Below are 24,028 nucleotides of genomic sequence, written 5' to 3'. Positions count from 1 at the left end.
ACCATACATTTAAACATGTGCATAATCAAGAGCAATAGTTTCAATGCTGTCATATTTTCTCTTTTCAGAGACAGATGGAGTCAAATTGGGGCTTTATAGAAGAACTTTTGAAACAGTCCGTCACTGTTCAGGTATGTAGCTAAAACAAGATAACATATGACTTCTGCATTTTATAGTATAGATTTTACTTACAAAAATAAGCAAACTTGAAATGACTTAAATGACAATTTATTACAAATCTGAGATTCTTTGAGGGGCCAAGTCACAGTAATTCATATTAAATCCTTTAAAGGTTTTTATTTTTAACACTGAATTTGTCAGTTAAAGGACAAAGATAATTATCTTAGTTGGTGACTTTGAAAGAATGTATTCAAAATGAGTGGGAGATGCTTCTGAGTTATAAGCCATTCCTTGACTGTATGATAGCAAGCCAGGCGACATGATGAAGGAGATAGTCGGTGGTATTGGAAATGCAGCGCTATCCTCCTCTCAGCAGGAAGGTGACTTGCCTTGCTGAGCAATTTGTCTTACAGGCTTGAATTCTATTCTCACTGATAAGGTCCTCGTTTCTGAGCACTCATTTCATATCTTATCATTTTTCTTTCCGCAGAGCTGTTAATGTAGTGCTTCATGGCCCAGAGGTCAGACTTGACCTCCTTTAAAATAGTTTTAAATATCCTGTTCATCTCTCTTTAAATATGTTGTAGTTATATAAAGTTCTATAATGCAAGGAACCCTTTATTGAAGGATATAGTATGAAATATTTTTTAATTTGGGAAATAAATTGCTTTTCTTTTAATGAAGATTATTTGAAACTTGAAGAGGCATAATAATAATAAAAGAAGATGGCTCTGTGTGTGTATGCTTATAAAAGTGATATATCTGACCACTAAGCCATCTCTTTAGACCAAAAAGCTAAATATCTGAAAACTGTAAATGATTGAAGTTACATGTGCTGTCTGTGTTAACTGTAAGTAAACATAAATGTTTCTAATTATCATAAGAACCTTATCAGATATGAGCTGGATGTCTCATAGAATACCAGGGAATTAAGGACTTTAAATAAGAAATGTTTTAACCATTATAGAGAATATTTTTGTTTCAGTATTTTCCTATATAATTTTAATTGTCTTTCTGTTTTAAATATATTGATCTAGTAACACTTTATATATATATATTTTTTTTTAATTTATGGAATTAGGAAATCAAGGAGTAGTCACAAAATAAGAAATAGATATTGCATTGGCCATTGTCATTTGTATTAGTTACTAATTCATTCTTTAGTTTTTTGAATTTCATATATGGATACTATATTTATGTCATCCCCACTTTCAGAGTCTTCACTCAGTTTCATACTAATGACTCACAGAGCTTTGTTCAATCCAAGCACTGGTAACGTCAGTAAATATAACACTGTATTTCTAGTAACCGTTCCGACATCTTGACAGCTTCAGTTTCCTAATTAAGTTGTAAATGCTTGAAATTTTCTTCTGGCTTTTTGTTTTGTTTTGTCTTTTTGTTTTCTCTCTTTGTATTTAATAATTTAAAAATTTCTATAAAACTATGAGTTTGGAGAGATTTTGAAGTCTTTACCATAGACTATTCCTTACATCTACATACCCATATTGGTCCTTAAATGTCAAAAGAAGTCTTAAATTACAGGGAGTCAATGTCCAAGACGGATAGAGTATGTGAAGTATTAATTAAAAGCAAACATTCCTACAGAAAGGAGTTTAATGACAAATTCTTTCCTGTTGTCCCTTCTGGAGCACTGCTTTTTATGTTTATATAGTTATAGATAGGTAGTTTATTCTTAAATTGACATGTCTACATAGTAACTAAACTCAAGCATTGAATGCTTCATTATCAATGTTTGTCCTATGAAACATGGCCAAATTTAATATGTTTAATATGCCTAAATTTCAAAATAAGACTGAAAGGAAGTCTCTCTCTCTCTCTCTCTCTCTCTCTCTCTCTCTCTCTCTCACAAACACACAAACCAAACACACCCCTGAAATATAGGATATCCACAGGGCCTGTTAAAAATTTAGGAGTTCAATAGCGTGCCCTAATACACCAGCCTAGGTTTAAGGCCATGTGGTCTATTTAAAAAATAAAACAAAGCTAGTCAAGGATCATAGATTTCCTTACCCTTTTTTGACTGTGTTAGGTAGATTGTAGGCTTAAGACTCAGTAAGTAAAATGTGTCTGTTTAAGGAGTCAGATTGTGAATTTTATTTTATTTGTCATGATCTTCAGGAATAAGATTGTAGGCCAACAGTGCTTTTTCTCTTTGGCAAATAGCAAAATGTAATTAATGCTAATGACAGTCTTGTGCTGATAATCCTATGCTGTGATCTTATTTGTGTTTACGTTTTACCTATAAGAGATGTAGACTTGGAAGGGTTAAGCAGCTTATGTAGGTTTGGCCAGCTAGCTAGGAAGTGTTGGGATTGAGATTTGACTCTTCACATGTAGTTTATAGATAGATGTGGAAAACACATCTATGTTCTCCAGTATTATTTCCCTCTGCAGAATGTGATGAGGAACTACAGGTAAAGAAATGACTAAACTCAAGTATTCTTAAATATTTTCAGGTTATAAGTTTGTCTTGTGGTTATGAACTTGAGTCTACCAATTTCTCTATTCCTATCATGTCATATATTCTTGCCTTAACCATCTGGACCTGAACATTGACGAGCCTCTTTTATCTGTAATTTAGCTGATACACAGTACTTTTTCTTTTTAAAAATTAACCTTCCTTTTTTTTCCATTTTAAAGAGGTTTACTTTTTATTCGTGTAATATTTTTGTGTGAGTTTCTGTGTACTATGTACATGGAGGTGCCCATAGAGGCCAGAGACTATTGTATCCCTTAGGACTGGAGTTGTAAGCAGTTTGAGCTGCCTTCTGCTAATGTTGGGAACTGAACCCAGGTCTTCTGCTAGAGAAGTAGAAGTATGTGTTCTTACCCACTCAGCGATCTCTCCATCCCCAAACACAAACTTTTTAAGAGTATTTTTTTAAATATGTGAAATAGTTTAGAATAAGGCAATAGTTGATATATAGAATGTGAAAATATAGAGTAATATAACAAATGATCTATAATTGGTTTGTAAGCTTTGACAAAAATATATTTTATATATCACATTCATCTGACTCACTTACCTTTTCTTCCAGAACAAGAAATAGTATTTTGAAGCATTTTATTGGAATATATAGACACTAAAGGGCAATATTTTTCTAACTTCATAAAGTAAAATGGTCTCCTAAAGTGCTATATTTAATTTCTTCACAGTTGTGTATAGGACGAAAAATATAGGCTTTGGCCTTCAAAAGAATGTAGATCAAATTTGTATGGAAATCAGCTCAGTATCATGCTGTAAACATCAGTATGAGCTTAGATCTAGATTTGCTTTCATAATATAAAGTCAGAATGTCAGTAATGAACCCATTGGTTAAATGAGTGTGCAGGTACTTAGTAGAAATAGTCTTAGACTTAGTCTTTGATTCGTTTTTGAAACATTTATGGAGGCTCTTTGATGAATGAGACATTGTACTGGGCCTTGAAGGCATTATTCTAGGCCTGAGAGAACTCATAGACACTTGAAATATGAGAAACATACTTAATTCCTTCCTCTGTAGTTATTTATTTTTGTGGGTTTTTTCAGTGTAAATTACACAATAAATATATCTATTACCTGATAAATGTCTTTTATTCCTTACGTCTCCCCTGTTTAAATCTGAAAGACTTCCTGCCCTTTCCTACTCCATTCCTACCACAGTTGGATATTGCTGAGGAAGTGAGTCATTCCTTCTTACTTTCAAATTCTTGATCATAAGTGTTAAGTGGCAGTCCACTTTAGAATTTTTGCAAATCAATAAGGACAAAACCACAACAAAGACAATGTATTCTTGTGACTTGATTTAGATCTTTCCTATAGTACACTATTTAGCACAATCTATACCCAGTCCACTAAACTCAGCATCTTGCTTGGCACTTATTGAGAATAATAATAACAGACAAATGTAAACTCCTATCTTTGTAGATTTGTATCTGTGATCTTATTTTTAAATATGCTTATTACATTTATTTATGTCTTTGTGGGTTTGTGTAATGTCAATGGACACGCATATGCCATGGCTTGTGTACAGAAGTCAGAGGCTGACTTGCCAGAGTCAGATTTTTTCTACTGTATGGGTCTTAGGGATCAAACATAAGTTGGCAGGTTGGCAGCAGGTGTCCTAACCTTAAACCATTTTTAATCCTCTCATAATTCCTTCTCTCCCTCTCCCTTCCTCCCTCTTTCCCTCCATCCCTTTCTTTCTCCCCCCTACGTTGTTTTGGTTGAATTTCTTTTTTTTTTTTTTTTTTTTTTTTTTAGGTTTCTAAGGTCAGTTTTCAAACATCTACTCTGTTTTAGGTAACTGAATTACAAAATTTCCATTATCTAATGCTAATGATCTCTAAAATAAGCTTTTGTTTCTCTTATGTCAGGTCAGACCCTGTATTCTGAAGATTGAAAATGGTCATGATTTGGTGATACATACTCATATTCATTTTAGTGGTCTGGATTTCAGTACATTATCAAATGATAGGATGTTATTAGAGCTACCTATCTTTTATAACTTCAATTTTATTTTTCTTTGTTTAGGATAGTATACTAGAAGAACAGTTACGAATGTATCTTCACTGTTGTTTGATACTTTGTGATTTCTGGGAGCCAAATACTTCAATTGTGACCATTCTGTGGGAATATTATAGTAAGAACCTGGTAAGTAAATAGAATATGAATTTACTCCAGAAATTTGAAATTTGCTTATTTGTGGAACATTTTATGATTTAATTATGAGAACTGAATTTTTTAAAATCTAATTTTTGTTTGGAGTAGAATGTAGCTTGTAGGTGGTTTCATCTTTTTCAAACATTGTAGAGAGCTGGCATAAAGAATCACCATTTGCTGTTCCTTTTCCCTAGAATGGTTCAGCAGCGTAACTAGAAGTATAGGATTATACAAATGACTCATCCTGATTTATAAAGTTAAAATAATTTTTAAACTTAAGCATAATTTATTGTTTGTCTATGGGTATTTTGCCTGCATATATGCTTGTGCACTCTGTGTGTATATGTGTGTGTGTGCGCGCGCGCAGTGTATTCGGAGGATTCAGAGGCCTAAAGAGGATGTCAGATCCCCTGGAACTGGTGTCACAGTTGGCTGTGAGTCACCATGCGGGTGCTGGAATTGAACTTGGGTCCTTTGGAAGAGCAGCCAGTGCTCTTGACCATTGGGCCGTCTCTACAACTCTCTCCTCACTTCTTACTCTTTTGTAACTAAACAAGAAATTGGATTTAGAAGGCAGGTTAGAATTAGGAAAATAAAAAATTTGAAGGCATTTAAAGACCTTAGTTACTTTTGTGAATGAGAAGAGGAGGTTTAGGATGTTTGAATTTCTCAGGATAGAAAATGGTAATGGAAGGTATTCCAGAAATACTAAATTTTTATTTTTACATAAAACTTATTAAATGAGAAAATTTTATGTGATATATGTAGGCTGGCTGGAGAAATGACAGCTTTTATTATTATTATTATTATTTTTAACAAAGTCTATCTAAGATGAATCAGGAATATCCTGTCACAAAAGGCTTGGGAAATAGTTTGCAGAGTGTCATACCATTGCCCAGAGAATGATAATTCTAACATAACAAAAGAATAACTTAAATAAATAAAAGCATGGAGTGACCTAACTTATAATAGATTGATTTATTAGAAGTGTTACAGATATAAAATCACTATTTTGTATGTTTAAGGAAATAAGGCATCTAGGCAATAAATATTCGTGTTTTTTAAATCAGTATAGGAGAAACTTGGGAATTACTAATGTAGGCACAGTGACCAACAGTCTGGTAAACTTTCACTAGGAAAATGTGTGCGTCTTTATGAAATGCAATAGGAGCTATTTAATACTGGCAGCACTAAGTTCCAGCCAAAACTCTTAATATGGTCGAGCTATAGATAGAACCACAGATGTACTGAAATGATAGGTATCAAAGACCATTAAGTGAAGACATGAGAATAAACAGAATGCACTTTTTATGTGTCTGAGATTGTCAAAGAACAAAATCAGTGAAATAAAAAAAAAACAACTGTAAGTGACCATAAAGGGATACAGATATGAGAAACTGAATAACTAATAACCTGATACAAAAAGAAGGAATTATATATATATCCTTGGTTTACACTTATACATACATATTCTTGCAGCACTATTCACAATAGCCAAGTTAGGGGCTCAGCCATGATGTATATAAGAAGATGAATGAACTCTTTCCTTTTGTGGCCATTGCTAGAGTGACAGGTGCCAAATGAAGTTCATTCTTTTTGTGACCTGACCAATGCAAGAACTATAAAAGTATTCCAGTGCCCCTCTTTACATTTGGGGAAAGATTGTGTCTTTCCCATTCTGCAAAGACTTGAGACAGAAGTGCAGTGTTCAGTCTGTGAACATCCAAACTTTGATGAAGTTCAGGTCATGAAGGACACTATAAAGATAAGCATAATGGCAAAGTGGTCTACTTTACAGGGGCGGGTAAACTGGACTAGTTTATAGGTGGATACTAATGAACTGGCTCTCTGTGTGAACATTTGCAGCAGGAAAGTGCCCACCAGGCAAAAGCATTAAAGTCCTCGAATACAAAGCCAAATCAAAGAAGGGAAGAAAAGGACAAGTGTAGGAAATAAATAGTTGAGAAGATGCACGAGTAGTCTTATATATAGCTTTTACAAAAAAAAATGGGTTATATGAAAAAAAAACTGGGGAAAGGAATCTGATGTATATACATAACAGAGTTTATTCAGCCATAAGGAATAACAAAATTTTGAGGAAACTGGAAAAAACCTGCCATGATCATGTTAAGTGAAATAAGCCAGCCTTAGACGAATGTCTCATATGTTCTATCATACAAGGCATCTAAACTTATCAAAAGCAAGGCATCTAAGTAAAATGGGAGTTTTAGGGATGGCCACAGTTTCTAGACAGGGGGAAAAGAGGACAATAAGGGGAATGAGTATAGGCTCAAATGTGTATGGTGGTTTAAATGAGAAATATCTTCCATATTCTCAGCCATTTGAATATTTGTTTTCCAGTTGATGGCTGTTTGGGTAGGTTTAGGATAGGGCCTTGCTGGAGGAAGTTTGTCACTAGGGACAGGCTTTGAGATTTCAAAGACAAGGGCCATTCCCAGTTCTCTTTAATTCCTGTTTGTAGTTCAAACTGTTAGTGCCCAATGCCTATGCCAGCCACCATGTTTGCTTGCTGTCCCACTTCTCTGCTATGGTAGGTTCTTCTAGAGCAATGGTTCTCAACCTACCTAATGCTGGGACCCTTTAATACAGTTTCTCATGTTGTGATGCCTCACAACCATAACATTATTTTTGTTGCTACTAAATAACTATAATTTTGCTACTGTTATGAGTTGTAATTAAATATCTCATTTTTCTATGGCCAGACAACTCCTATAAAAGGGTCGTTGTAATCACAAAGGTTTTGTGACACACAGGTTGAGAACCACTGCTCTAAAACCGTAAGTCAAATAAATCCCACAAGTTGCCTTGAGCTTGGTATTTTATCATAGCAACAGAAAAGTGATACAACATGCTGTATGTGTATGAAAATGTCATAAAGAAATTATTTTGTATAATGAGTATGTATTTTTTTTAATCCAAAATATTAACTGACATAACAGAAACATTAAGAAAAATGGAATAGTTTTTAAGGGTCATTCATAACATCTATGGCCAGACCAATTGCTAAAAACACATTTTGGGGAAAATATAAGATTCAGAGAGCTCTTCTGTTCTCTCTTTGTATGTTTTTTTTTTTCTTATTCTGGGTTATATGTGATAATTACAGTCCAATAAAAGCTTATTTATGATTACAGTGGAACAAGCTTTTATGGGCTAATTAGTATTTGCAGCTTTCACTTTTATTTACTAGGAAGCTTATCTATAACAGCTATGTTGTGCTTTTTTTTAATTTTTCTTTAGAATAGCTCCTTCAGTATTTCTTGGCTTCCTTTGAAAGGCCTTATTAATATCACCAAGTCACCCTTGTCACTGCTTACCATGGTGAAGACCTGCTGTTGTGATAAACAAGACCCTGACCTGTACAAATCAAGCAGCAGTTACACCATTTTTCTTTGCATTTTGGCAAAAGTAATTAAGAAAGCAATGAAGAACAGTGGCCCTCATCCTTGGAAACAAGTTAAAGGAAGGTATGTGTTCTATAGTATCTTTTTCATAAGTGTTCACTAGTACATTTGAAAGTTTTGATATTCGTATGTTTAAGTTGTGGTTAGCACAACTTTGCACGTTTAAAATATATTCCTTAACCTAAAAATTAAAATGAAATTTATGCCCGAGCAATGCTGAAGCGTGCATGGGCAGCCAGTATTATGGCAGTTCTATTGAACTTGTCCATACTGGGTTTCATGGCCTAAGGTGATGAGGACAAAGGACCATGTCTCTTCCTCAAGAGGGCACCAGATCTCATTACAGATGGTTGTGAGCCACCATGTGGTTGTTGGGAATTGAACTCAGGATCTTTGGAAGAGCAGACAGTATTCTTAACTGCTAAACCATCTCTCCAGCCCCCAATTTTTTTTGTCTTGCCAGTTTGTTATAATGAACAAACTTAATATTCATGAATTAGAGGGTTTCAGTTTCTTATTTGTATAATCACTACTGAAGATTGGAATTTTAAAATACCAGAGTATTAGCAACAATTTTGACCACAGTTAACTGTAATGTTACATAATCCTTTGCTCTGGTTTATTAAAAGTAATAGAATTTTTTGTTTAACTTAAAATCTTTTCATGTTACATTGGTAGCTGTTAGGTTCATTGGTTAAATTTTTTGTATTTTTTGTCAGTGTTGCTTCCTTAAATAAGACTAGAACCTAGAAGATCTAGTTAGGTTCTCTCTCTCTCTCTCTCTCTCTCTCTCTCTCTCTCTCTCTCTCTCTCTGTGTGTGTGTGTGTGTGTGTGTGTGTGTGTGTGGTCTGCTTTTGAGTTTTCTTTGTTTAATGGATCTACTTGTTTTCAACTTCCATGACTACGTGGAAACCCCCTTTTAAAGCCTTTGTCATGAAGTATATCTCCATCTGGTATTTCCTCATCTTGTTTGGTAAAAACTTTGGGAGAGGGCCGGGCGGTGGTGGCGCACACCTTTAATCCCAGCACTCGGGAGGCAGAGGCAGGCGGATCTCTGTGAGTTCGAGACCAGCCTGGTCTACAAGAGCTAGTTCCAGGACAGGCTATAAAACCACAGAGAAACCGTGTCTCGAAAAACCAAAACCAAAACAAAACAAAAAAAAAAAACTTTGGGAGAGAAAATATTTAATGAGGTGAATGTGGTAGTGTACCCCTCCCACACTTGGACTGTTGAGGTAGGAGAATTGTTAGCTCAAGATCATCCTTAGGTACATAGAGTTCAGGACCAGCAAGACTTATCAAACTTAAACATTTCTATGAAAAACATAATACTCATGGCTCCATTAATTAATTACTGTAAATCATTTAATAACATTAATAGGGCAATACTATGTATTAACCACTATATTGGGGATAGGAAAGAAAGAAAGAAAGAAAGAAAGAAAGAAAGAAAGAAAGAAAGAAAGAAAGAAAGAAAGAAGAAAGAAAGAAAGAAAGAAAGAAAGAAAGAAAGAAAGAAAAAGAAATATTTACTTTTTAGCTCATATTAGCTCTTATGTACATTCAGTCTCAGTGTGCTTTAATTTTCTATGGCCTTAACAACCATGTATAGAAACTACAAAACTTAGCAATCCATGAGTAGGAAGTCAAGATGAAATGCTTTCCAATTCTAAGCACTTAAGTGTTGAGAGAAATGTGCGTTAGTGTTAGATTATATTGTTAAGTAGTTTTGATAAAAGATGAAATTTAATAATGGCTGATTTAGATATTTGAGCACTCTTATTTTTCTTTATGTTGGTAAAAAATAGCCTAGCTACTTGAATTTTCCTAAGGTACAAAATAAAACTAGGATTTTCTGAAGGGTAGAGGGAAAATGGTTAAGAAATGTTCTGAAAAATTGTTCAGTTAAAATTTCTGTAAGAACATATGAAATTATACTTAAAAGAGTGCTGTTGCTGTGACTAATGCCTGAGGTAATCAGTTTTTAAATAGGAAAGGGTTGTTTTGACTCTTTGCTTTAGAGTTTCAGTCCAACTCTGTTGCTTTGGTTGAGGCAGCAAATCCTGCTGAGAGCATGCGTCAGAGCCAAACTCACTTACCTTGTTGCCAGGAAACAGAAATAAAAAGTGTGACAGTGGACTCATGTCTCTGTTAAGTGCTCCCATTCTACTCAACCTCTATCCTAACGATGCAACTACCTCTTATTGCACTTTACTATTGAACAAACTCAAGACTTATGTGGACTCTTTGAAATCCAAGCTGTAACATTTATTCTGTCCTATTTGCCAAGAAGTAAGGAAATGATGGAATCAAAGGCAAAGTCTATGGACCATAGGAAAAGCGCCTTCTTACTATCTGGGAAAAGCTGAATCTATATTCAACTGTAATGGTTTTCTATGTCAGTGGGCAGTGGGAAGTAGAAATAGTAATAGGGTAAAGAGTTAACTAAACTTAACTTGGGAAAATGGCTCAGTGGATAAAGGATAGGAGTTTGTCAGGGGGCACCTTTTTTGAGGTGACTTCTGCCACCATCCTAGCCCAGGTAGCTTTGTACCTTCCAGGGTAGGACCGTGAGGATTAGAAATGTGAAGTAGGAGGAAGAGAGATAAGAAAGAAACAAAGATACATAAGATAGTGAGGGCAAGTCAGCAAATACTGAATGCTGAATTTCTTCCTGAGTTTTGAGTTTGCCTAGTTTTATTTTCCATATACTTTTATACCCTAATAAAAAAGGGAAGAAGACAAAAGACTGCTTAAAATGATACAACGGACAACCAGAATGGTTTTACTTGCTCCAAAACTTGAGATACAAAGCCATTAATTCCAGAGTAAAGTATTTGATGTTTGGGCAGTGAGCTCACCCTAGACCAAGTATCCTGCAGGCAATCACTCCCTAAGTCAGACCACCTATTTCAAAAGACAGAGCAGAAGTATGTTTGAATTCCCTGACCTTTGATCAGGGTGGAGCAGATCTACTTCTATGAGTCATCTTAATGTCCAGAACATCAAATAATCTCACACCATGGTAGGTCAGGGTGTGTAGCCACACCTGTTGTCAACATCTTTGAGAGAGCAAAATGAGCTCAAGCTCTCTGACTTTCAGACAAGGTGGAATAGACTCACATTTTTGGGTCTCCACAGGAGTTAGAATTTTGTCATTTGTGTGGGTAGATACAGAGGCTGACATAATCATAACCCTTGAGAGGTACGTACAGTAGATCCCTAGCTGACTAGCTAAATTAGCTGAAAATAGAAACTATTCAGTGAGAGGCACTATATCAAAGTGGGGTCCATTTGAGGACGATACCTGATGCTAACTTCAGGCCTCCATATGTATGTGTTAACAAACACCTGCATATGTGTACACATAAGCATGTATACATTTATATACCACACAAAATAATTATCTGTAGCTTATAATGATGCTGTATCATAAATATTAAAGGAAAGCATTTTTAAATGATAGATTTTAGTTAATGAAATAATCTTACTAATTTTCATGTTTTATAGAATATATTCTAAGTTTCATCAAAAAAGGATGGAAGAACTAACTGAAGTTGGCCTCCAGAACTTTTTCTGTCTTTTTCTACTGTTAGCAGCTGTTGCAGAGATAGAAGATGTAGCAAGCCATGTTTTAGACCTCCTTCGTTTCCTCAAGCCTGCCTCCACGTCATCTCATAGAGCCCTTGTTTGGAAGGGTCAGATGGCGTTCCTCCTGATGTATGCACAGAAAAATCTGGACATTGGTGTTTGGGCCGAGAAATTGTCATGTGAGTTCCAAGAGAAAGCAAAGGAATTCTTGGTTTCTAAGAATGATGAAATGGTTCAGAGACATACACTATGGACACTTCTTTCCATTTATATTGATGGTGTTCAAGAAGTATTTGAGACCAGCTGTTGCTTATATCCTTCTCATGAGCATCTTCTCAATGATGGATTTAGCATGTTACTGCGAGCCTGTCGAGAATCTGAACTTAGAACAGTGCTGAACTTTCTACAAGCTGTTCTGGCCAGAATCAGGTACGTTTTCCAGTAGAGTATACTCCTGATGAGCTTCACTTTTGGCATACTTAGATATGTAGATGAAAGGGCTTAGTTTTCCACTACGTCGGCAGAAATCATTAGTTTTCAAACAGTAGTTCTTCACAAGAAATCTTTTATTGAGACACAGCAACAACAGTGAAGTGAGAGCTGCCCTCTTGTGATTCTAGAACCCTGCATTTAGACCTTCCTTCTGTGTTGGCTCTCTGAAACTTGTGTGATTACCAAAAACTTGTGTGATTCTGAACAAGACCTTGAGTTCAACTTTGAGGTGACTTATAGAAGCCCATGGAATTTTGTTCCCATAGGGGACTTGGGCTATCGTGTATTAATTTATTTAATTAAATATTTATTATTGTTATTATTTGAAAGAGAGTATGTGATGCATGGATGTGAATGAGCATGCACATTCTGTGGCATATATATGGGAGGTCACAGCACAACTTTTAAGAGTCATTTCTTCTGTCCTTCCACTGCACAATCTGTAGGTCAAATTCAGGTTATCAGGTTTGAACAATAAAGACTTTTACCTGGAAGCCATCTCTCCACCTTCCATATTGTACTATTATTTTAAACAGTGTCTTTAAGTTGTAGCTGAAAGATTATTTGTAATCATAAAACTGCTTAAAATATTTCCTTCCGTGTCTGTATATTCTGAAATTAATGTGTTGGTTTTAACAAATAGCATATACAAGGCTTATGTTTTTAGATCCATACTAATTGTACAGATGTATTAATTTACAGATGTACTGAGAGCATGCCTTAATGATGGATACAAACTGTAGTTATATTATTTGTTGAATTTTTGCCATTTTGTAAGTTTTACTTTTTGAGTATGTGGGGGTCTATATTTATTTATTTATTTATTTATCTATTTATTTATTTATTATAGATTTCTGCCTCCTCCCCACCACCGCTTCCCATTTCCCTCCCCCTCCCCCGATCAAATCCCCCTCCCTCGTGAGCCCTAAGAGTAATCCGGGTTCCCTGCCCTGTGGGAAGTCCAAGGACCACCCACCTCCATCCAGGTCTAGTAAGGTGAGCATCCAAACTGCCTAGGCTCCCACAAAGCCAGTACGTGTAGTAGGATCAAAAACCTATTGCCATTGTTCTTGAGTTCTCAGTAGTTCTCATTGTCCTCTATGTTCAGCGAGTCCGGTTTTATCCCATGCTTTTTCAGACCCAGGCCAGCTGGCCTTGGTGAGTTCCCGATAGAACATCCCCATTGTCTCAGTGTGTGGGTGCACCCCTCGCGGTCCTGAGTTCCTTATTCGTGCTCTCTCTCCTTCTGCTCCTGATTTGGATCTTGAGATTTCAGTTCGGTGCTCCAGTGTGGGTCTCTGTCTCTGTCTCCTTTCATCATCTGATGAAGGTTAATATTCAGGGGGATGCCTATATGTTTTTCTTTGGGTTCACGTTCTTATATAGCTTCTCTAGGATCACGAATTATAGGCTCAATGTCCTTTATTTATGGCTAGAAACCAAATATGAGTGAGTACATCCCCTGTTCCTCTTTTTGGGTCTGGCTTACCTCACTCAGGATAGTGTTTTCTATTTCCGTCCATTTGCCTGCAAAATTCAGGAAGTCATTGTTTTTTACTGCTGAGTAGTACTCTAATATGTATATATTCCATACTTTCTTCATCCATTCTTCCACTGAAGGGCATCTAGGTTGTTTCTAGGTTCTGGCTATTACAAACAATGCTGAGCATATACTTGTGTTGTATGATAGGGCATGTCTTGGGTATATTCCCAAGAGTGATATTGCTGGGTCCAGGGGTAGGTTGATCCCGAATTTCCTGAGAAACCGCCACACTGCTTTCTAAAGTGGTTGCACAAGTTTGCATTCCCAGCAGCAATGGATGAGGGTACCCCTTACTCCACAACCTCTCCAGCAAAGGCTATCATTGGTGTTTTTTATTTTAGCCATTCTGACAGGTGTAAGATGGTATCTTAAAGTTGTCTTGATTTGCATTTCCCTGATTGCTAAGGAAGTTGAGCCTGACCTTAAATACCTTTTGGCCATTCGAACTTCTTCTTTTGAGAATTCTCTGGGTTTTTCGAGACAGGATTTTTTTCTCTGTGTCCTTGACTGTACGGAAAATCACTCTGTAGACCAGGCTGACCTCAAACTCAGAGATATGCTTCCCTCTGCCTCCCTAGTGAGGGGATTAAAGGTATGAACCACCAGGTCCAGTTAAGTATATGTTCTCAGTAAGTGAAATTTATCGCTCTGTAGTCATAGTTGCTGAAAAGTTGATGAGGACTTGTATGTAGATGGGGGGCTAGAGAGATGGCTTAGTAGTTGAGAGCACATGTTGCTCCCACAGAGGACTAGAGACACATGTAAGTCCAGCTCCAGGTGACTTTATACCCTCCCTCTTCTGGACATCTCAGGCACCTACACTCACATATCCACATATCCCCAAACAGATAAGCAGAAATTCACATAATTAATATGTATAATTTTATTTGAAGTAATATCTGCAGATAATGTAGAAACTGCATTCTTTCCGATACTACTTTAAAAAGTTTAAAGATTTTAAATATACAATACCAGTTTATAGCTTCCTTAAATTTCTTTTTCCTAATTTATGTAAGTTTTTAATATCCACTAGTTTTATATGTATGTGTTAAGCAGAGGTTTTCATTAGTAGTTGTTTTCTTGCCTCACCAGTGTTAAGAATATTCAGGTAAGAATGTTACAACATGCTCAGATATTTTGATGCATGGATAGACAGAGATGTAAATTAATAATCGATTTCATAAGAAAAAAACTTTAATTATGGATCTTTGCATAAAAAATGTTTTTGGAGTCACAGACTATATCAGTAGATTTTATCTAACAAAGAATCATTTCATTTTCTTTATTGATTTTTTTTTTTTAGTAAATAATGAGAGTCATTTTCCTGTGCTTCCTAACCTAACTGGAAAATTCTTATTCTAGTTTTAGTTTGTCTAAATGTGTCTTTCTAATGTAAAAAACAAGAAAGAGGAGGGTACTTTTCTGAACTGTCTTGGTAATTGGGAACTGTCATCCTTGTAAGATTGAAAAACATAGGGGTAAAGAAGGAAGGAAAGAGGTATACATCTTGAAGAGGCAGTCATAGAAAGAAAGTAGCATAATCAATTTATTTGTCTTCTTTTCTTTTGAAGATTGCTAAATACCTCCTGATTGTAAATAATTTTATTTTTAATAGATTTTGGGGGTTGGTTGATTAAGACAGAGTTCTAGGCTGGGATGACCTCAAGCTCATTATGTAGCTAAGGCTGGCCTGGGTTATTATTTCATTCATCTAACACCCACCTTGTAAGTGTTGGGATGACAGGTGCATGCCACCATGCCTGACTTTGCATAGTTTTTAATCAAAGATTCATAACCTGTAAGTACACTTATTCTAGGAATTTTCCTGTGTTCTTAAAATTATCTTTGCATTGTGAACATAATGAGGTAAAATGTGTTAAGTCTCACCTTCACTCTCATTTAAGTGGTTCTCAACTAGGAATGAGTTTGTCCTTCCAGGGATATTTGGTAATGTCTGGAAACATTTTTAGTTGTCATAACGAGGAAGATGCCATTCACATTTAGTGGGTAGAGGCTATCATGCTTCTCAAGTTCTACAGTTCACCAAGTAAACCTCACAGCAGAACTTAGTGGACTGAGGCTGAGGATAGTTCTGTTCCTCAGTACCTTTCAGGGCTTTCTATTAGTTACACCTTTGAAGCATTTATGATTCTTTGTTTAGAAATATCCTTTTCTCTTTGAGTAGTATTTTCTGGGCCATTTTTTTATGGTGGTGTATGGAAACCTACCTAATTTTTTTTTCTTTGCGTTTCATTATACAGATGTAGCAAAGTTTATTTGCCCTGTTCCTGTGATGAAATTTATATTAATTAACATGCTGTTATCATAGTACATTGTATTTAACATTTTTATATATGCATGCATCTATATGCTTGAAGTATATCTGTAGATACTTCTAAGACTGAGTTGCCATGTGAGTGTTTTAGATGTAAGTGATTCTTATTGAATTTGCTTCACTTTCATTTTTTAGATCACTATAGAAACTTGCATAGGAAGTGTTTCTAAGACAAATGAAACTGAGTTTAGTGGGAACACAAAAGAAGGGAAACAAAACTTACTTTGAAGATCAGAGAGATTTTGAAAATCAAATTTGCAGGGAACTAAAATTTTTAAATGATTTTTCTTTTTTCTAGTTGATAGTTATCCACTAACATTTGCTTGAATTTCCTTACTGAAACTTTTCTTCATAATTCTGTAAAAGCATACTGTGTGGGCTGGAAATATGTTTTAGCAGTTAAGAGTACTTGTTCTCAGAGAGGACCTGGATTCAGTTCCCAGCAGCCACGTGGTGGTTCACAACTTTTAATGACTATATAGCTCCAGGTGATCAAATGCTTTCTTCTGACATATATGAACATTAGGTACACACATGATGCATAGACATATATGCAAGTAAAACACTCATACATAAAATTTAATAAGCCTTAAAAGAACAAAGTAATAGGTATACAAAATAATTCCTTTATTTTTTTTAAAGATCTACAATTTTCAAATACTATCTTTATTAACTTTTCCATTCCTATTTATAGATAAAAATGAAATTATAGATATGTTTATCCTGTTAAATTTCAGAATTGAGACTGGGTTGTTGAACTGCACTAGCTGCCTCTGCCTTCTTACCTTATACTTCCCAATTTGTAAAACCAAACTGAAGATGTCACTTGTGTAATGTTTAGCAATGGAAAGTACTTTCAATAAGTACAATCTGCATTTTGTATGCAAATCTGAAATTATCATCATTTGTGAACATCTGAATGAGTCCTTTTTTTTGTTCTAAATAAAAAATAGTTGCTTATTGGAGGCATTTGATTGTTTTGTTTTAGTAATTATGCAGTTTATGAATCAGTAAAATGAATCAAAGTGTCAACATTTGTCTCACTTTTTGGGATCACATCGAGCACCTATATTTAATTTTTGTGACTGAAACAAAATTTTTTTCTCCAAAATTCAAATGAGTAAAGTATTTTAACATTAAAGCCAGTCTATTTTAAGAATTATTAAAATACTGCTTTTAAAAGTACCTCATGAGCTGTGAGTGTTCTGCAATCCAAAAATGACTGTAAAGACTGTAGGGAACAATATATAAGGTGAAGCAGATTTACATTTATGTTAGTAATTTTTCTTAATGGTTTGCTATACTCTGGAGCAAGGTATGTGCCTGTCTGTGTGTGCATGCAAATGTTGTTTGCCTTTCAGACTGGCCTATGAAAAAGTCAAATGCTTACATTGGTAACATTTAATTTCTCAAACACATGTGTATTTTTTTACTTTATTGCAATAATTCTTTTAAAAAATATATGTATGTACATATGAATGCATGTGTCAGTGGAGGCCTGCGAGGGCATATGGTCCCATGAACTGGAGTTAACAAGTGTTGTGACCTTTGAGATGTGGATGCTGGGACCCAATCTTGGACCCTCAGGGAAACACTCTTAACCACTGTGTTATAACTGTTCCTGAAAACAGTGCTATAAAGAACAGAATATAAAAATCACATAAGATTGTTATCAAAAATAGAGGAGCTTTGAGAGAAGTCTACAGTTATTGTGTGAGCAGGATGGTCCATACTACTGTTATACTGTAGGTCTAGTAACTTGTAAATTTCTTAATCTTGGATAGTAATTTGTGAAATCTGCAGTGACACTAATCATATATAAAAGACTGTGGTGTGGATATTTTCATTTTAGCACTTTTAAGATAGATATTGGCAATGTAAATAAGCATTTTCTTTAGAATATTTGGTGAAAGTACCCAGAAATCACATAGAATTGTTTACTTTAAAAAGAAAGGACAAGACCTATTTTTTTTACAAGTACTTTGGTTATCTGAACGTGGAGATTTGTTCTTGATTTCTTAATAGAAAATTTATAATTTTGTTCAAGAACATTTTGTAACCATGCTTGAATTACACTGTCTATTAAAAATGCTATAGAAAAGCTCAAAGCATTTTGGATAGTTTTTAAAAATTAGAACATAGGCGCCTGCTCTTCATTCTTTAGAGCTAAGAAGAAAGCTAAATTCTTGACTTTTGATTTAAGTAGGGAAGATGGATTACATAGATTGATGATATTTATTCTTGGCTGCATCCCTGGCCAAGGGAATGGATGAAATACTTTAGCTTAACAATCTCTTCTGTTTTCAAATTCAGATGGGAATAAGGTACCAGCTCTTGCATAAATGTGTATGCAGGGGTGTGTGTGTGTGTGTGTGTGTGTGTGTGTGTTGACTAGGCAACTTTAATAACTGCATGACAGAAATTATAGAATTAAGATTACTGATTAAAGGGAGAAGCAGTTCCCTTTAGGCTGTGAAGAAATAATAACTTCATATGCCACGTTCTGCTAACTGAAGCTGATGGCTCACCAGAGCAATCTTTATTGCTGATTAAGTAGGACTGTGAAAATACTGACTTAGTTATGTTAACTAAATGCCTGTTTAAAACTCTAAAAGTCAAATAGGTCTATCGGTCATCTTAGTATTTTACATTTCCTTTATGGAATCACATTTCTAGTTTTCTCTTGCTGTTATTTGAGGCTAATATAAAAATGGCAGCCTTTCACTTGTGGTTAGGTATAGCTGAAAGCTTTTCTTTAATTATATCCATTCGGCCTGCTATAGTTAAGAGTCTGTCAGCATTTCCATTATAAACCTCTGTTTTCAGGTTTTATATCATAGCTATGGAAATTAGCTCTGGGCAAAAACTTGACACATAAGGCCTCCTGGGATTCTCCCTCCTCTCCGTCCCCCTTTTCCATTTTTACTGATGTAAGGGTGAGTGGTTTCAAAATACCTTTTGGCACCCACAAATATCATTTGATTTAGAAAAGAAACAATAAATTTTTAGGCTTTGTACTTGTTTGTTCTAACACTTAAGGGAAGTTGTGGACTTATGATTTTAAGCCAAATGGATATTGATCAACTGACATCCTATTTTGTATTAAACAAGAGCCTAGTTTCAAAGTGTAAATGTATTGGAAAACTTGCCCAAAATGCTAAATTAGAGGCTAAAGTATATAGCTCAAAAGGGTTGGTTAGAGTTTTTGTGATATAGTTTGTGTATAACTCCGTAGAAGATTAAGCCTCTTTTCCTTGACTTGAAGATACATTTTGAAAACAGACTTAAGTTTCCCTTTTCCCTCTCCTCCCCATGAGGTTAGAAGATCATCTGTTTGTTACTTAACTGTCTTGGTATCAGAGGAGGAGGGTGAGGGTGTGTGTGTTTACATGCACGCACATGTGAATTCAGAATTATACTTGTTATTTCTCTCAAGTATTTTCTATGCTTAATACTTTTACTGGTGTGATAACCCTTATTATAAGCAAAAGTTTTCTTTTTCTTTGCTTTGGGGAGAAAACTGGGGCTGTCTGATAGGAAAGTAGGTAGGACAAGAGGAGATGATCTCAGTCAGGGTCTACTTTTCTTGGTTGTAGAGGAAGAGAGAAAAGAGAAGGGTAGGGGAAAGACATGTACACTAGATTAAGGGCATTGAGCCGCACAGAGCTAAAGAAATGCACTTTGTAAAGAAGCCACTTGGTTCCTGCTCAGTTGTGTAGGTAGGAGAACATTGAGTACTCTCTGTACTCACTGGAGTTTTTCCCATTGGTCAGTGGTAATACATAAGAAGATGTTGAGGAGAGGTGAAAGTATTGTCATGTTCTTTGTCTGCACTCTTAGGTACCTCCCAGGTCTTTGAAACTTTGAATGAATGGAAGTCAGCAATGAGCTTGTGGGAAGATATCTTCACTTTACTTACATGGCACCATGCCATGCTGATTTTTAAATCAAAGACATTTTGCCATAATAAATATATTGAAGGGTGATGAATCCCTTTTGTGACAGGTTTGTTGAAGTTAGCTCTTCAGTGTGGGGTGGATAAAAATTGTGACTTTATTAAATGGACTAAATCCCGACAAACGTGGTGAGATACACTGGCATTGTGACTTTTGGTTCTACAAGGGAAGTATTCAGTGGAAGCAAGTAAAATTTAAGTGCTATAGATATATTGTTTTCACTGATGTAATAGTGTGATATCAATGAGGGGAGGAAGCTAGTCTCTTCATTATTCCCATAATTATTTTTGCATTAATAAGCCTCAAAAGACACTAAATCACAAAAACTAAATTCATTGTGGCTTTAAATATACCTGGCTAGCCTCACTATTTTCTCTTATCACTCCAAAGCTATTGTCTCTAACATGTGTTTTACAAACAACATCTGAGCACATTTCGTTCTGGCATACGGGTTTACTTTTGCCACCATATTGTTCATAAGGAATAGCCTGATCTTCCTCCATCTGCCTTCTAAAGGAGGGTAAGTAATTGCTATTTTACATTTTATTTATTAACATATTATACTTTAACAAAAGTGAGAACAAATAAGGAGTGAAACTAGCATTTGAAACTCTTAATTTCAATTGTTTCTTCTTTACATTACAAGATACATATTTTTCTCTCTTTAGGATGTCTCTTGTCAGATTTAAGGCTTATTTAAAATGAAAAGAAAGCTGGAGCAATTTTCTTTATTCCATTTCAGTCTCCTAAGGCCTATTTCCCCCTGGTGAGCTCATAGCAACAGGGGGGTTTAAGGGAATTCAGCTTTCTGCAAATTAATGTCTCACATCATGAAAATTCAGGACTTTTTTTTTTATCTTGAAAAGTAATACAGTGAGTGCGAGTATTATTTCTTGCCAGCGGGTGGAAGATGAATGATTTTGTCACAGTTTTACTGCTTGATGAGCAGTGTCCTGAGGGTCAGGCTTAAGTCTGTGTCACTATGCTGCTCATTACTCTTGAGCTAAATAAGGGCTGATTGGATCTAAATTGCCTAGCACATGAGCCACAGATGAGCTCAGTGAGCAGGGGATGACCTGCTATTCAGTCTGGGAGTAACCCCGGTGTGCAGATGCAGCATTAGAACACCGTGGGAGAATGAGAGGCTACCGGCTGCTGCCAGCAAAAGAAATCGAAATGTAAAAACTCTTTGATGCTGTGATGTTAGAATTTGAAATGTAGGAAGTGACAGGTTGATGGTACTTATCAGCTTTGGCTGGATTAGAGAACAGTGTCATCTTGCTTATATAATGACAGAAGAATGAAGCGAGCAGCTAACTACTGTGCAGAGCAGAGGCACTGCTGTTGCCACAGGCAGGCATTGCTGCCTCCTACTGGCAGTTTTCCTGGAAACCAGGAAAGCATAATGAAGAGAAAGCATTCTCTCTTGGTTTCCAGAAATCTGGTGTGCTTTTAGTTGGGCGGGGGCAACTGCTAGTATAAGAATATAAATAATGGGTAGAGGTAGATTTGAATCTATGGATACAGTAAATCATGACATCAATCTGGGGAAATTGGTTATTCTAGAGTATTCTAATGAAACAAAGGTTAATAGGTTTATAAAAGGAAAGTACTCCAAATACAGGACAGGGATCTTCCTCACGTCCATCCTGAAAATAGTGTTCTTTCAGGAGACCTCAGGTGGGTGGGTTGATCTCTCAATTATGTATTTTTATCAATAACAGCACTTTACTAACAGGTAATCTTTGGAATCTTAACAGCAGGCTACCAACCACAGTGTAGGCACAGTTTGAAATATACCTGATAAAGATACAAAGTAAAAAATCCCCTGATTATGTAGAGTATGCTGCATAAATCTGCCTCTTAGGAAAGGGTGGGATGGAAGACAAATGTTTCTCCTATAATCTAAATGGTTTAAAAAGTAAAACCATCAAAATCTCATATTAAAACTGCTTTCTTTAATTTTACTTTTTTAGTTGTGACTTTTAAAAAAGTCAGTATTAGACTCATGTTTGTGGTATTATTCCAGAAAATGGAGATTAAACTCGAAAAGCTACCTGTCACATAGGAATATTTCTTTTGTTGCTTTGTTAGAGACACGCATACCTTTTCAGTTCATTTTATGCATTTTAACACATTTTAACATTTGTTTTAACAGAAATAGATTAAATATGACCAAATTAGTGGCTTTTTAATATACATAACATTAACAGCTTTCCATATCAATGCCTTTACATTACTTTTGGTATCATAATTACATTCTCTTATATAGATATATTATAGTGATCAGCAAAGTACATGCAAGTACCACTTAATAGACTCAGCCCGTGTTATTTGTATGTTTATGTGTGTATATATACATGTAGAAATATTACAGAAAAAGAGGCCATGAATTTGAAAGGGAGTGGGGAGCATATGATGGAAGGGGAGGACATGGAAGCTATGGAGGGATGAAAGTAAAAGCCCATTCCTGTTTGTGAAATGCTAATACTTTGTATTTTTTTGTTTTTTTACTAATTTTTGCAAAGTTGTGTGGTGTCTCAGCATGCTCTTTCTGCTGTGTAGTCACTACCCAACCCCGGGTATCTTTCATAAAGCATTGCTAATGAGGCTTTGACATTCACTGACTTGTTTGATTCTATGTGGAAGATATTGTTACATCATTTAAAATATAGAACCTTATGTGTAATTCTAAAACATTACTGGGAGCCACAATTTAATTAAAGTCAAGGTTTATACATATGCGTGTACTTACACAAATAACTATATACATCCTTCATTGTTTTATTACGTAGGAAAGCATAGAATAAAATTAAAATACTTATTCCTGTTTGTTTAAAAGAAGAAAATGTTAGTAATAGAATTGGTAAGCTTTAGAATATGTGGTGATAAGACTATATAAAGGTCAGTAAATTACTAACATTTTCAAGAGCTAAATTTTGTGATCTGCCGAACTTGGGTCCTGGGAACTAAACTTGGGTTTTCTGCAAGAACAACCAGCTTCTTACTTAACTGCTCTTGCCGCTGCTTCGAGCCACAGGCTTTATATGGTTTTTGATTTTTTTTCCCAACCAACTCTTGCAGGTGAGAATCATTCTTAAGAATTATAATGTAAAATGTTAGCAATTCTTTTGTTTTGTTTTTGAGACTGTCTTTGTAGTCCTCACTGTTCTGGAACATCAGAATATCAGGCTGGTCTCAAACTCACAGAGATCTGCCTGCCTCTGCCTCTCAAGTGCCGGGATTGATTAAAGGCATGTACCAATACTCGTGGCCCCATTTTTTTTTTTAACTGAGAAAATTATTTAAAGACATCTCTCTACATACATACATGTTAAGACAATATATTGTATAAGTTTCCATTTACTTAATCCAGTGAGCATTTAAGAGCTGTATATTATATTGCCTTCAGTCTTGTGCTTGTTTTATTTTTAGAGATCCCATTTGATTGAAAATTTTGGTTGCTTATTAACAGGATATTAAAATGGTTTATTTTTATGAGTTCAGAAACTATCTAGTATCTGAAAAAGCTGCTTATGTCAATAGTTCTATTTGAATCATAAAAAGGGTTTTATTTATAATAAAAAATTCTTTAATAAAAATGATTTTATTTTTTAAATGTTACAAATACAGATTTGAGTATTTTTTTCTGCCACTCATAATCTTCAGCAAGGCATACCACTTCCCCAAAACTCATTTTTTCTAATTTATAAAATGAACATAATTACATACTAAAGAACTGACTTGCAGAATAAGAGAGATAATACATGGCTAATGAGGACATAATGCCTCTTGCTTTTATTGTCTTTACTGTTCTTCCAGTGGTTTCAGAGAAGTGAAGAGAAGGCATATGACATCCCAAGTGTATTTTAAAGTTTCCTACTTCAAGATTTTTAGTTACA

The 24,028-nt window shown here is 35.3% G+C and overlaps 1 protein-coding gene across 2 annotated transcripts in view; it reads left to right on the top strand.

Moving 5' to 3' along the window:
- The window catches only part of Mms22l (MMS22 like, DNA repair protein), a 109,771-nt gene that overhangs the window by 30,266 nt on the left and 55,477 nt on the right, over positions 1-24,028 (top strand). For both annotated transcript variants that reach the window (XM_057790671.1, XM_057790670.1), the window contains 4 exons: positions 69-131; positions 4,655-4,774; positions 8,045-8,271; positions 11,720-12,229. In XM_057790671.1, coding sequence (XP_057646654.1) covers positions 69-131; positions 4,655-4,774; positions 8,045-8,271; positions 11,720-12,229 — 920 coding nt within the window. The remainder of the gene's footprint in view (positions 1-68; positions 132-4,654; positions 4,775-8,044; positions 8,272-11,719; positions 12,230-24,028) is intronic.

This window comes from Chionomys nivalis, chromosome 16, assembly GCF_950005125.1.
Source record: "Chionomys nivalis chromosome 16, mChiNiv1.1, whole genome shotgun sequence".
In the NCBI taxonomy this organism is placed as follows: Eukaryota; Metazoa; Chordata; class Mammalia; order Rodentia; family Cricetidae; genus Chionomys; species Chionomys nivalis.
Note: the sequence above shows the minus strand (reverse complement) of the source record. Positions and strands in the feature narration are given on the sequence as shown.